Source organism: Giraffa tippelskirchi, chromosome 5 (assembly GCF_054371585.1).
Source record: "Giraffa tippelskirchi isolate mGirTip1 chromosome 5, T2T-mGirTip1v1.2.pri, whole genome shotgun sequence".
In the NCBI taxonomy this organism is placed as follows: domain Eukaryota; kingdom Metazoa; phylum Chordata; class Mammalia; order Artiodactyla; family Giraffidae; genus Giraffa; species Giraffa tippelskirchi.
Genome location: NC_137279.1, coordinates 168,377,130 through 168,391,355, shown reverse-complemented (window position 1 = coordinate 168,391,355; position 14,226 = coordinate 168,377,130). Strand labels below are relative to the sequence as shown.

At 34.6% G+C, this 14,226-nt stretch overlaps 1 protein-coding gene across 50 annotated transcripts in view; it reads right to left on the bottom strand.

The window, feature by feature from the left end:
* The window catches only part of TUT4 (terminal uridylyl transferase 4), a 122,899-nt gene that overhangs the window by 15,704 nt on the left and 92,969 nt on the right, over nucleotides 1-14,226 (bottom strand). For all 50 annotated transcript variants that reach the window (XR_014052223.1, XM_081485304.1, XM_081485303.1 and 47 more), the window contains 8 exons: nucleotides 14,135-14,192; nucleotides 13,950-14,053; nucleotides 13,566-13,655; nucleotides 11,506-11,619; nucleotides 6,422-6,499; nucleotides 6,102-6,279; nucleotides 5,545-5,592; nucleotides 5,374-5,456 (listed from right to left, as the gene is read on the bottom strand). Coding sequence is in view for 49 of the 50 variants with exons in the window: in XM_081485304.1 (XP_081341430.1) it covers nucleotides 5,374-5,456; nucleotides 5,545-5,592; nucleotides 6,102-6,279; nucleotides 6,422-6,499; nucleotides 11,506-11,619; nucleotides 13,566-13,655; nucleotides 13,950-14,053; nucleotides 14,135-14,192 (753 nt within the window). In the remaining variant the exon portion in view is untranslated. The remainder of the gene's footprint in view (nucleotides 1-5,373; nucleotides 5,457-5,544; nucleotides 5,593-6,101; nucleotides 6,280-6,421; nucleotides 6,500-11,505; nucleotides 11,620-13,565; nucleotides 13,656-13,949; nucleotides 14,054-14,134; nucleotides 14,193-14,226) is intronic.

The window sequence follows — 14,226 nt, the reverse complement described above, 5'->3', positions numbered from 1 at the left end:
GAAAGGCACAGTCTCCTAAGACTGAACCAAAAAGAAATAGAAACTTCCAATAAACAAAAATCCAGGACCAGATGGCATCACAGATTAATTCTATCATTTAGAGAAGAGTTGATACTTATTCTTCCAAAACTATTCCCAAAAAAATGCAGAGAAATGAATACTCCCAAACTCATTCTATAAGGCCATCATCATACTGAAACCAAAACCAGACAAAGATACTACCAAAAAAAAATTTATAGGTCACTATCACTGATGAACATAGACACAAAAATCCTCAACAAAAAATACTAGCACTCTGAATCCAACAATATATTAAAAGGATCACACACCATGATCAATTGGCATTTATACCAGGGATGCAAGCATATTTTCAATATCTGCAAATCAATCAATATGATACACCACATCAACAAATAGAAGAATAAAAGCCATATGATCATCTCAACAAATGCAGAAAAAGCTTTTCACAAAATTCAACACCTATTTACGATAAAAACTCTCCAGAAAGTGGGCAGAGAGGGAACATACTTCAACATAATAAAGGCCATACATGACAAGCCTGTAGTTAACATCATATTCAATGGTGAAAAGCTGAAAGTGTTACCTCTTAGATTTGGAACATGACAAGGATATCTATATTCTCATCACTTTTATTCTACATAGTTTTGGAAGTCCTAGCCATGACAAATCAGAGAAGAAAACGAAATAAAAGGAATATAAACTGGAAAAGAGGTAAAACTGTCACTGTTTTAGATGACATACTATACACAGAAAATCCTAAAGATGCCACCAGAAAACTACAAGAGCTTATCAATGAATTTGGTAAAGTTGCAGTATATAAAATACATATAAATCTTGCATTTCTATACGCTAACAATGAAAGATCAGACGGAGAAACTAAAGAAACAATCCCATTTATCATCACATCAAAATGAAAAAATTACCTAGGATTAAACCTACCCAAGGAGACAAAAGATCTGTACTCTGAAACTATAAGACACTGATGAAAGAAATCAAAGATGACACAAACAGATGGCAAGATATACCATGTTCTTGAATTGGAAAAATCAATATTGTCAAAATGATTATACTACCCAAGGCAATCTACAGAGTCAATGTAATCCCTATCAAATTACCAATGGCATTTCCACAGAACTAGAACAAAAAAATCTTAAAACTTGAATGGAGACACAAAAGACTCGGAATAGCCAAAGCAATGTTGAGAAATAAAAACAGAGCTGGAGAAATCAGGCTTCCTGACGTCAGACTGTTCTACAAAGATACAGTCATCAAAATAGTATGGTACCAGCACAAAAACAGAAATACAGATTAATGGACTAAGATGTAAATACCAGAAATAAACCCACGCAACTATGGTCAATTAATCTATGACAAAGGAAGCAAGACTATACAATGGAGGAAAGACAGTCTCTTCAACAAATGGTGTTGTGAAAACTGCACAGCTACAAGTAAAAAAATGAAATTAGAACATTCTTTAACACCATACACAAAAATTGATTAAAGACCTAAATGTATGACCTGATACTATAAAACAAGTTAAGAGGAAAACACAGGCAGAACACACTTTTATATAAATCGCAGCAACATCTTTTCTGAGCTGTCTCCTAGAGTAACAGAAATTAAAAAATGAACAAATGGGACTTAAATAAACTCAAAATCTTTTGCACAACAAAGGAAACCATAAACAAAATGAAAAGACAACCCACAGAATGGGAGAAAATATTTGCAAATGATGCGATGGACAAGGATTAGTCCCAAAATTTACAAACAGCTCCCGCAGCTAGCTCAATTAAAAAAAAACCCAATCAAAAGAAGACATATAGATGGCCAAGAGTCACAAGAAAAGATGATCAACACTGCTAATTATCAGAGAAATGCAAATCAAAAACTACAATGAGGTATCATCTCACATCAGTTAGAATGGCCATCATCAAAAAAATCTACAAACAATAAATGCTGGAGAAGGTGTAGAGAAAAGAGAACCCTCCTACACTGTTGATGAGAATATGAATTGGTACAGACACTATGAAGAACAGTATGGAGGTTCCTTAAAAAACTAAAAATAGACAAATTGAGAGAGTAGCATTGAAACATATACACTGCCATGTATAAAACAAATAGCTAGTGAGAAGTTGCTGTATAACATAGGGAGCACAACCTGGTGCTCTGTAACGACCTAGAGGCACAGATCTGGGGTGGGGGTGGGAGGGAAGTTCAAGAGGAAGGGTATATATGTATACTTACAGTTGATTCACCTTGCTGTATGACAGAAACCAACACAACATAGTAAAGCAATTATTCTCCAATTAAAAACAAAATTAAAAAAACAAAAACAAAAAGAAACTAAAAACAGAGATACCATATGATCCAGCAATCCCAATCCTGGGCATATATCCAGAGAAAATCATAATTCAAGAAGATATATGCACCCAAATGTTCACTGCAGCACTATTTACAATAGCAGACATGGAAGCAACCTAAATGTCCACTGACAAGTGAATGGATAAAGATGTGGTACATACATACAATGGAATATTAGCCATTAAAAAGAACAAAATAATGCCATTTGCAGCAACATGGATGGACCTGGACGTTTTCATACTAAGTGAAGAAAGTCAGACAGAGAATGACAAATATCATGTGATATTGCTTATATGTGAATTCTAAACAAAATGATACAAATCAGCTTATTTACAAAACAGAAACAGACTCACAGACTTAGAGAATGAACTTATGGTTATGGAGCGGCAGGGGGAGAAAGACAGATTGGGAGTTTCAGATTGACATGTATACAATACTATATTCAAAATAGACAACCAACTGTATGTATCTGTACAAGGACCTACTGTATAGCACAGGGAATGCTGCTCAATAGTCTGTAATAATCTAAATAGGAATTTAAAAAAGAATAGCTACATGTATATGTATAACTGAATCACCTTGCTATATACCTGAAACTGATACATTTTTATTTTTTTTTATTTTTTTGAAAGTGATAATTTTTAATCAACTATGTTCCAATATAAAATCAATTTTTTTTTTAAAAAAAGACACGAGATATCTGAAGATACAAGCAGATTTATAGATATGGTAGCAGAAAGTTGAAGGAATATCTATTTAATACCATCTCTGTCTCAAAAGGAAAACATCCAAGTGTGGGAAAGGCAGAGAAGAAAGATGGGACAAAACAAATTGGGCACTGAATTTTGAATAAAATAAATAAAACTTGGAATAGTCCCTATTGAATGGGAGACAGAGGTAACTAAAGAAATGTAGTAAGAATGTCAGATAGTATTGAAAGTCCAGTTGAGGCTGGTGAACATTAATTTACAGTTGTGCTATAAACTGCTTAGCTTTAAGACTTTTTTCCATCGGTGCTTAGTCCAAGCATAAAGAGATGGTGGATGGCTGAGTTCACGTAAAGCTGAACACACAACAATGCAAAAGAAGGACAATGGTACAAAGGAATATAAAGTATATGCCACAGGTAGACCAAGGAACATAAGTTAAATGGAGAGGAAAAAATGAAAACAGGAGATAATTGACAGATTGGGAGAAAACGGATTAATATGTCAGAGAACCTAATGAATAGAAGAATAGCTGAAATGGGAATGTTTCAGTGAGCAAGAAAGGTGAAAGTACAGAAAATATACTTGGTCTTCATTTTCACTAGAATCTAAGGGGATGAAACACATCTATTCTATATGCTGTTATAATCCTAGTACATATCAAAGAAATAGGTACAAATCAGGAATTCAGTATGTGTTGAAAAGAATGAACTTTACAATGGAAAATATTAAGCATGAAAAACTATATAACAAGGTTATTTTTCTACAATATCAGTTAGAACACTGATACCAACTTAAATGTCCATTTAAGGAGAAGAGTTAAACTGGTATACCCAAGCTATAAAATACCATATATTGACTTTTAAAGTAGAATAAAGCAAATTAAAAGATGATTGGGAGAATCATAGGCCCCTTCTGATAGGCTCTTAAGCCAAATCACATTCAACAGGACTCCACGTTAGTATTTCACTAAAAAGTCTGACTGCATGAAACTGCTAGGTTCCTACCAAACACATGCAAGCACAGATACTAATAGAATTTCCATGATTTTCATGTAAAATGCTTTATCAGTACATCACCATATTTGTTGTGATTTGACTGTGCTTTTCATTTATTGCTACTTTAATATATTAGTAAAATTATCACTGTATTTTCCTTTTGTTAGATATTTTACTTCTACATAACTTTTGCGCCATTTCAAATTTTACTGTTATTTTATTTTGATTACAATTATTATCATCCCCACTGCCTATGAATCAGGACTATCAAAAATGCTTCAAGGGAAAAAAGCTCTAGACTTTTTCTGCTTTTCTCACCCCAACAAGAAAGAGTGATGAAACTGAACAAAATCAAAGATATTCATTATGCAATAACAGAGACATTGTTTCTCTTTTGAGATTTCTTTTTTCTTTCTCTGAGACTGTGACATCCTCCCATAAGAAAGTAACCTAAACCAGAGTAAGACCAAGAGGAATGGAGGACACTACACCCCCCAGTTCAGGTAAAAGGAATCCTAGTTCCATGCCATTAGTTCAGCTAACCAAGGGCTGTACCACAATTAAAGCAGAAGCCTCAACAAATAATAAAGTTTTATCAATACTTTGGGTTTCCCTGGTGGCTCAGACAATAAAGAATCTGTCTACAGGGCAGGAGACCTGGGTTTGATCCCTGGGTTGGGAAGACCTCCTAGAAGAGAATGACTATGCACTATAGTATTCTTGCCTGGGAAATCCCATGGACAGAGGAGCCTGGTGAATAGGGTTGAAAGGAGTCAGACATGACTGAGCAAACTAACCCTTTCACTTTCACATTGATACTTTGGTACTGACTTCTCTGTTTGTATTTTCACCAAGATTTCTAGAGATAGAAGAGAGGCAGTAGGGAGCACCTCAGATTCAAAATTAAAGGATCCTGAGTCCTGACTATCAACCCTCACTTGTTTAACAAATGCTTATTTGATGCATCCTATGTGCCAGAAGTTATGACAAGCACTGGCAATATGATGGTAAACCTCACAGACATGGCCTCTGTCCTCATGGAGCTATACAGTCTAGTGGGAGAGATAGAATTTAACAAATAGATTAAAAAAACAGATACAATATAGCCAATAGATATCTTACTACAGACTATGATAAGTGCAATAAGAAAAGACAGAAGAAGTTATAACCAGCTATTCCTAAAGCCAACTTGTAACAGGATTAGGTTTCTTGTACTACAAAAAAGAAAAAAAAAAAGTTCTATAGGAAAATAGAAAAGACTCAGAATTCGAATTATATAAACTTACAGCTTCTCTGCCAATGAGTGGGTAAAAAGGGGTACCAAAAAGTTTCCTTCCATTGATAAATGCTTTCATGATGAAATTGGTCACTATTGAAGAAAGAAGAAAAACAATGAAGATCCAGACCTTAATGTGTAAGAGCTTTAAAAGCAGGGTATTTCTATATTTAAAACTTACTTTTTCTAGAAACTCCAGCACCAAGGTTATGATTCAAATCAAAAGGGTCTAGAAAAGAAATATTTTACTCTTTAATTAAGAAGCTCACTGTAACATAAATATACTTAGTAACCATAACTAGAGTTAATACCAAGTAACAAAGACCAAAGTCAGAAATTATTTTTTTATAATTACAGATTAAAGGATGGAAACTGATAAAAAAAAAACAACAAGAGGAAATATCTTCCAAATTCTAATGTGTTTCAGTTTCCCTCTTAATTTCATTGGCCAAATAAAATTCTAGCTTTTCAAAGGAAATTCGCTGCATGACTCGGAGAACTCAAACTCAGGTTCTGTAACAACCTAGTGGGGTGGGAAGAGTGAGAGGTGGGAGGAAGGTTCAAGAGGGAGGGGACATATGTATACCTATGGCTAATTCATGTTGATGTATGGCAGAAACCAAAGCAATATTATAAAGCAATTATTGTTCAATTAAAAATAAATAAATTTTTAAAATTCTGCCTTTTGTCTTGTTTTGCTTTGTTTTGTTCCTGAATTAATATCAGCTGAATGATTACCTTCAATGGCAATACATTTGGATGTCCACTGCTTCTCAAAAGTTGTCAACAGTTTTTTCTGCCGAATGCTAATAACATATTCTTTGAAATCAAATTCTTCAGTATAGAAGCGAAGCAGTCCCAACCAAAGCTCTCCTAACGTTTCTGTGTTCTTTCCAAGTGAAGGTAAACGTTTTTTCTAAGGTGAGGAAAAAAAAGGAGAGTGACATATCTATACTTATCCAAATACAGATCCCAAATCCAAGTAAAATTATTAAATTATGCAAATCCTAGCATATATCAGTGAACATTCCACAACATAAAAACTATGAAGAAATTACCAGTTCTTCTGTTTTATCAAAGAAAAAAGCATTCCATCCATCAACCATTCTCTGTGGAATCTGTTTTCCATCAAAGATCTGCATTAAGAAAATCAGTTTTATTATTAGATTTCAAGTCATCCAAATCAAAGCCTAAATACTTTCACATCATTTTAGAATTTACATATAATAGACATATTTAAATATTTATTCCAAAAGGAACATGTCAAGATGGTATAATTTGATGTCGTTATTAATGAAAATGAATAAAACATATCTGAAAGACCAAAGATGGGAAAGGGTATCTTGAGAGCATCAGACTCTTCAAATGATACATTTGATATTATCTATTTGGTCTATCAAAACACATCCAGCCCAAGTTTAATTAAGTAAAACTAAAGAAAAAATAAATGAAAATGGCATTTTCATCAAAGGATCATAGATGCAGAAACCCATAAGAGATAATACTCATTGACTGTAAACCTTAAAGGAAATCAAAGAAGCTGTTGTGGGGAACAGCTCTAGTACCTTTAATCAGTTATCTGTATCAGATGAGGCTGAAAAGGGCCTGCACACTTGACTCTTTTTTAAATAGAATATTAGATAGCTTTTCTTGACATTTTGATAAATACTGTGAAATCTTCATGATTAATTATGAATAGTAATTCCCTGTCCTAAGGAAAGGGGGGAAGATAATGCTATTCTACTAGAAGAATTTCATAAGATGATTGTACAGGTACAACTGACCTCTATAAGCAATTTTGAGACTTATTTCTTATAGGAGCTTTAAGAAGAGATGCAATAAAGTAAAAAGCTGGGATAAGTGCAGAGTCAGCAGACCTCATTTCTAGTCTTAGTCCTGCCAAGTAATAATTCTGGAAAAGACAATTATCCTTCCAAATCCTCAGTCTTCCCAATGGAAAAAAAAAGAGAAGTTAATTAGGTCAGTTGTTCTTAAATTTTATTTTTCTTTCAAACTGTTAGAACCCCTTCCTAAAATGGATTCTTCTTGGAAATTCAACAGTAAAACAGAGGTACTCTGATAAAAGCCTGAGTGGAGAAAATGACAGCCTATCTTTTCCTTCCTCCACTCCTCACACACACTTTAAAAAGCTCGTAGAGCTTGTCAGGGCTTCCCTGGTGGCTCAGACGGTAAAGAATCCGCCTGCAATCTGGAAGACCTGGGTTAGACCCCTGAGTTGGGAAGATACCCTGGAGAAGGGCATGGCAACCCACTTCAGTATGCTTGCCTGGAGAATCCCCATGGACAGAGGAGCCTGGTGGGCTATTGTTCATGGGGTCGCAAAGAGTCGGGCATGACTGAGCAGTCTAAGCACAGAGCTTATCAAAATATACTTTAAAACCACTAGATAAGGTGCTCCCCATGGCTCCTTCCATTTTAAATGAGAGTTAATTATAAAATTAACTGCATGTCTGTCCCTCTAGTTTCACTCTTAGGTTTAAGTTCCTTGTGGGCAAGGACTATAACTGACATCTAGAGCCAAAATTCCTACTACATCAAAGCCTGCCATATAGAGAATACTTAATACATGTCTGTTGAATGAATATATTTACTCTGTAAGCATGTTTACATAAAGATCAGGTTTCCAGGGACCTAAGCTAATACCTGGCTTTTTAGTATTTACATATAATTTAAACCAACACAGTTACCAAGAATCATCTAGCATAAATTCCAACATTCCATAAATCAAAAAAGAGAAAGTCCAGCAATTACAGGTGTTAATATCTAAAATAAGAGACATGGGATCCTATACTCAAGGAAGAAAAAAAGGTTTTAAAGAGGCCAAAGTATAACATTTTGCCTTCATAGATTAAGGTGCTATTATACAAGCTGCCTCTTTAAACCTTGATTATTTCAACAGATTCCTACTTTTGAGAAATAACCAACATCCAGACCCAATCATGTTGGCTAATAACACAGTAAATGGAACCTGAGGACTCTGGAGAGCCTTCAATCACTGATTTGCCACCATTTTAATGAACTAACATGTTTCATAGTGCCTAACTTTTCACTCTGTTTCAGCCCTTAGAAGTACTAATATTGTCCTCTCTTTCTCTTAAACACACACACACATACACATACAAAACACATTTACCTTCCCCTTCTTTTCTTAAAAATTTATCATTTATTTGGCTACATCAGGCCTTAGTTGTGATATGTGGGATTTTTAGTTTTGGCATGCAAACACCTAGTTACAGCATAGGATCTAGTTCCCCTCCCAGGGATAGAACCTGGGCCGCCTGCATTGGGAGCGTGGAGTCTTTTCCACTGGATCACCAAAGAAGGCCCCACCTTCTTTGTTTCTTTTTCTTTCTCTCAACACCAATCATCCTCTACTCAAGCACTCAAGTCTTCCCTCTAAAACCTCACCAAAAAAGTCTTCCTTATTTTGTATTATGATATTTTAATATCTACTGGAATATTTAAACTGTAATTTTTTAGTTGTGGTAAAATACACATAAAGCTTATCATCTTCAAGCATTTTTAACAGTACAGTTCAGTGGCATTAAGTACATTCACATCACTGTGCTACCTTCACCATTATCCATCCACAGAATTTTTCTCATCTTATACAAATGAAACTCGGAACCTATTAAACAATAGCTCCCCATGCCTCTCTCTCTCCAGCCCTGGCAACCATCATTCTACTTTCTGTCTCCATGTATCTGACTGCCCTAGGTACCTCCTATAAATGGAATCATAATAGTATTTGTCCTTTTGTGACTGGTTCATTCCACTTAGCACAATGTCCTCAAGGTTCATCCATTCAATTTCAATTTTTAAGCTGACAGAAGCTAAGAAAACATAGTTCATAATATCAATTGTGACTAACACTCCCTAATCTTCTCTTGGTATTAATTTTTATGTGAAAATTTACTTTTACTTACAATGATTGCTAGAATACAGCAAAATCATCTTGCTTAGGAAAGCTCCTTTGACCTAAAGAATTCTGTATTGTTGATTATGAATAACACTCTTAGCAGAGCCTTACTTATTACAGCCAGTCACTTAAAGTCTAAGTTCAGTTACAAATGGAGTCAAAGATCATCAGCTTCATTAAACATATCCTTACCCTTAAAAGTCGATCGATGCCAATGATCAATACTTAAATGATGCCAGAGCAATGGACAATGGGGTCCCATATGACAAGCAAAAAAGGCCAGAAGCAAAAATCCATTTATCATCAGTTCATATGTATCACAAAGCCCCCCACAATCAGAGCTCATTATGATGGAAAACATTCCATGGACTGTCTCTCATTTCATCAATCACTGTCTGTTAAGCAGATAATGGAACAGTTCTTGAAGTTGGCTACAGCAATCCTACCTACAATTTTCCAATAATAATATTAATAAAGCTGCTAATGATAATAATAAAAGTAATAATAAAAGCAACCACCATTTATAAACTCCTACTTTAGCATCTACTACATTTAAAAGCATTTGATGTCTCTGTTCCTTATATCAACACTGAAATAATACTACTATTATTACATTTTTACAGAAGATAAAATTAGACTAGTGGTAGTCAGGCAACTTATTGAAGGCCACATGTTAAAATTAGGATTCAGATCAACTCTGACTCCAAAATCATGGTCTGCCCATTATATCATGGTCTTTCCACTGTATCATGCTGCCTCAATAGTTCCTCATTCATGGGTAACATAATGAGAGAACAGAGACAAACCACAATGAAAACAAAATTTGTGTTCCATTTGGGTTAATCACAGTATTCTATCAAAGGCATAGCAAAGTATAGCAAATGGCTGCTATAACGTTATTGGGACAATTATGCATAAGATCTCCAAATTTAAAGCCTTAACAAGAATTAGACTAATATAGAGAATAACCTTGGCTTTGGCAGCCTTAACTAATTCATGCAAAATTTTAAATATTCTATAGTGAACAAACTTGGTAAAAAATAAACATCACTCAACATAGATTCAAGCAACTTAAACTTTTCTGTTAGAAAAGGATATTTAAATTTTTTCTCTCCCACTATTTGTTTAAAAGAGGGAAAGAAATGCTGTTAAAACCACATGGCATTCATTAGAACTTTAAAAAACTTACTAAGGCCATCTGGCACACAATATGGCTTATTATTTTGCAATATACTTCTTTGCTATGATGATCAAAGTTTACGTGAAACCAGAATATGTGATTTTCCAAATAATTCTGATGGTTATTGCCTACCTCAAAATAACCACCTTTCTAAGAAATTAGACTTTGATCCACCCACTGCTTGCACATTCACTTTGTGCCAAGAAAGAGGAGGAACAGATGGATGATTAAGAATTCTTTTGGTTCTATTTTAGAGAGTGTAAATGGGCTATAACAAGCTCTATGAGTCACCAAATCTGAGTAAATATGAGTATGTTTCTTTTGATGTACACTCTTATGCTTAATACAACTGACATGACCTTACAGAGATAAGAAAGAATTTCCTTGAAATTTTTTCTCAATCAAAATTCACAAAGTTGACCAAAGTATATACAAGAATAAATCCAAACTTCAGGCTTCCCTTCTCATGAATCTGCCTGCAATGCAGGAAGACCCGGATTGGATCCCTGAGATGGGAGGATCCCCTGGAGAAGGAAATGGCAACTCACTCCAGTATTCTTGCCTGGAGAATTCCATGGGCAGACCACGGAGTTGCAAAGAGTTGGACATGACTGAGTGACTAACACTTTCAACTTTCAACAAAATCAAGCTTCATTGCCAAGCACAAGGAGGGAGAATACTCTGGAAAGAAGTAACTATGTATTTTCATCTGAGAGACTGTACAAGTTTTTGAATGGTTACAAATTTCATAATCATTGGCAGCATTCTAAGACTGTAAAATACAAAAACGTTGCAAAAGGTATTCAATAGTTCTGTTCCTCTAATATTCTTCCAGTAGTCTATATTCTCCCATAATAAACTTTCCCAAAAGGTTCATTATTTGATTATACCATTAATGGAAGAAGAAAACTTACACCATTCAAGACAGAAAAATCCCTCATGATCTCATGAACTGAGCAAGATCTACTATATTTAGATCTATTGTCATAAGAAATGACTTGATAGTTTTCTTAAACACTTACCTCTTGTAGAACTGGGATAACAGGTGGTTTTCTCTGCTGCAGAAAGTACAGCACCATAAGGATATAAGCATATGAAGATAAACTTCCCCTAGAAGCATCCCCAATGTCACATCGCTAAAAAAAACATAATGATTGAAAATAAAACTTCAGAATCGTATTCCATGCACAAGTATTGGCTACCTTAAAACACTATTTTTAAATTCATCAAACTGTCAAATACCCAAAAGTTCAAAAATAAACTGTTACAGAGGGTATGGATAAATAGGCACTCTTACACATTACAGGTAAGAGTATATATTAGTATAAATTTTATGAAGACAATGTCAAAATTACAAAAGCACATCTCCTTTAATATATCAATTCTATTCTAAGAATTTATCCTGTAAATATGCCAAAAACACATGAAATGACAAAGATTTTTATTGTAGCCCTATTTTAATAGCAAAATATGAGAAAGAACTTAAAAGCTCATCAGTAAAATACAGGTTTAAAAAACTGACAACTATCCACACAATGGAATAGTATGTAACTATTTAAAAAAAAAAAACAAGGAAACCCTTAGTATACCAATAGGAAATAATTTCCAATATCTATTGCTCAGTGAAAAAAGCCAAATACAAAACAATGTTTTCAGTATATTATATCCATAATAAAAAGAAGAGGTATGAAATGTATATATTTGCTTGTACTGGAATAATATATTTATGGAAGGATACAGAGGAATGTTTAACACTGTTTGCCTCTAACATGAGGCAATGGTTGGTTAGGAGACAGATGGGAAGGGAGATTTTCTGACATAAAGGGAGGGAGAGGAATGATTTCTCTGACATGAACCACATGATTTCATTACCAAAACTCCACTAGAGTGAGGATCTGTCATGCTGGAGTTATTTGGTGAGATGAATATAGAAGACTAGCTGTACTGAATATGATCTGTAGTATGTTGCTGGACGCCCTCCTTTTCTAAGATGACTTACTGTCCATAAGACAAGTATAGGAATATTTAAACAAATATGTCTCCCTTTTGGAAGAATGGGCTTTATGAAATGGAAACGTAACTGAGTCACTCCTCTACTAAAACCCTTCCACCAACACATTCACAAAATTAACTATTTACTGAGCAGCTACCCACAAAGCAGACACTACACTGAAATAAAGATAGAGAGGCCTCAATCCTAATGGAGTTTATACACAGAGTAGAACAACCAAGAAAACATAATTGAGTATTTTAAGTGTGATAATAGAGGAAACATTAGGTTTTATTGGTATTGCTTTGTTTTCTTGGCCAGAAAAATTTACCACTAAATCCAAATGACTTTGAGCCAGCTTTGGGAGCTGGTGATGGACAGGGAAGCCTGGTGTACTGTAGTCCATGGGATTGCAAAGAGTTGGACACGACTGAGCGACTGAACTGAACTAAAATCCAGAACTAATCCAGAGCTTTTTAACTTCGCATGCCAACTCTCACCCCTGGGGCTGAAAATCATGCACTGAGAAATTATACCGTGAGAAATTTACTAGAATGTTACCCTTGTTCAGTTCAGTTCAGTTCAGTCGCTCAGTCGTGTCCGACTCTTTGTGACCCCATGAATCGCAGCACACCAGACCTCCCTGTCCATCACCAACTCCCGGAGTCTACCCAAACTCATGTCCATCGAGTCAGTGATACCATCCAACCATCTCCTCCTCTGTTGTCCCTTCTCCTCCTGCCCCTAATCCTTCCCAGCGTAAGAAACGCTGGGCTGGAAGTAGCACAAGCTGGAATCAAGATTGCCGGGAGAAATATCAATAACCTCAGATATGCAGATGATACCACCCTTATGGAAGAAAGTGAAGAGGAACTAAAAAGCCTCTTGATGTTACCCTTGAGAAGACAGCAAACACAGGAAAAAACTCAGAATCACCCTAGTCTAACAGGTATACTTTTAAACCAATTAATATTGACAGTCTCTTCTTAAAAGCTCAGGTAAACAAAACTGAGAAAACATTTTTCACAAGTCTGATATCAGTATGTTTTACCTTAATATCATAAGTATTATAACAAAGTGGATCACAAATACCTTAGCAAATACTTTCATTGTATATCCCAAGTACTGTACTCTAGGATCAATAGCTGCATATGTAGCTAGCATTCTTGTGTTATGCTGAGCCTGAAAAATAAATTACATATTTGAAAGCACTTAAAATTTACTAAAATTAAACTTACAGATCAGATAAAAAGATATAATAAACTCCAAATAGATGTTAAACTTAAAATACCTGTATGTGAGTCAAGCAAAAACTAATCTTCAATCTGAAGGAAATGTTAAAATGATCAATAAAATTATTTCCCTTATACTGCTTACATTCGTAAGTTTTAAACATACAGATATAGTTAGTGATCTGTAAACTTTTAAAATGACAACTGTAAACATACCTGGGTCTTTACAGACAGTGAAACTTACCAATGTATTATATAAACTGATATCGCCTTCTAAACCACTTCGCCTGTGTTCAAATTTTACTATAGGCACTTTGGCAGTAGTTATAGGCAAAATGTTTCTTAAACCTGATTAAAAAAAAACAAAACTTTACTAGGTTAAACAATTTTCATAAAACTAAAAAAATTCTTTTGTTTTAAAGTTCATACCTGGATGTCTCTTAAGAATTTTCGCCAAATTTTCAATTATTTCCTTACAATTTAATTTCTAAAAAACAAAAATAAATAATAAGTTGAAGTCT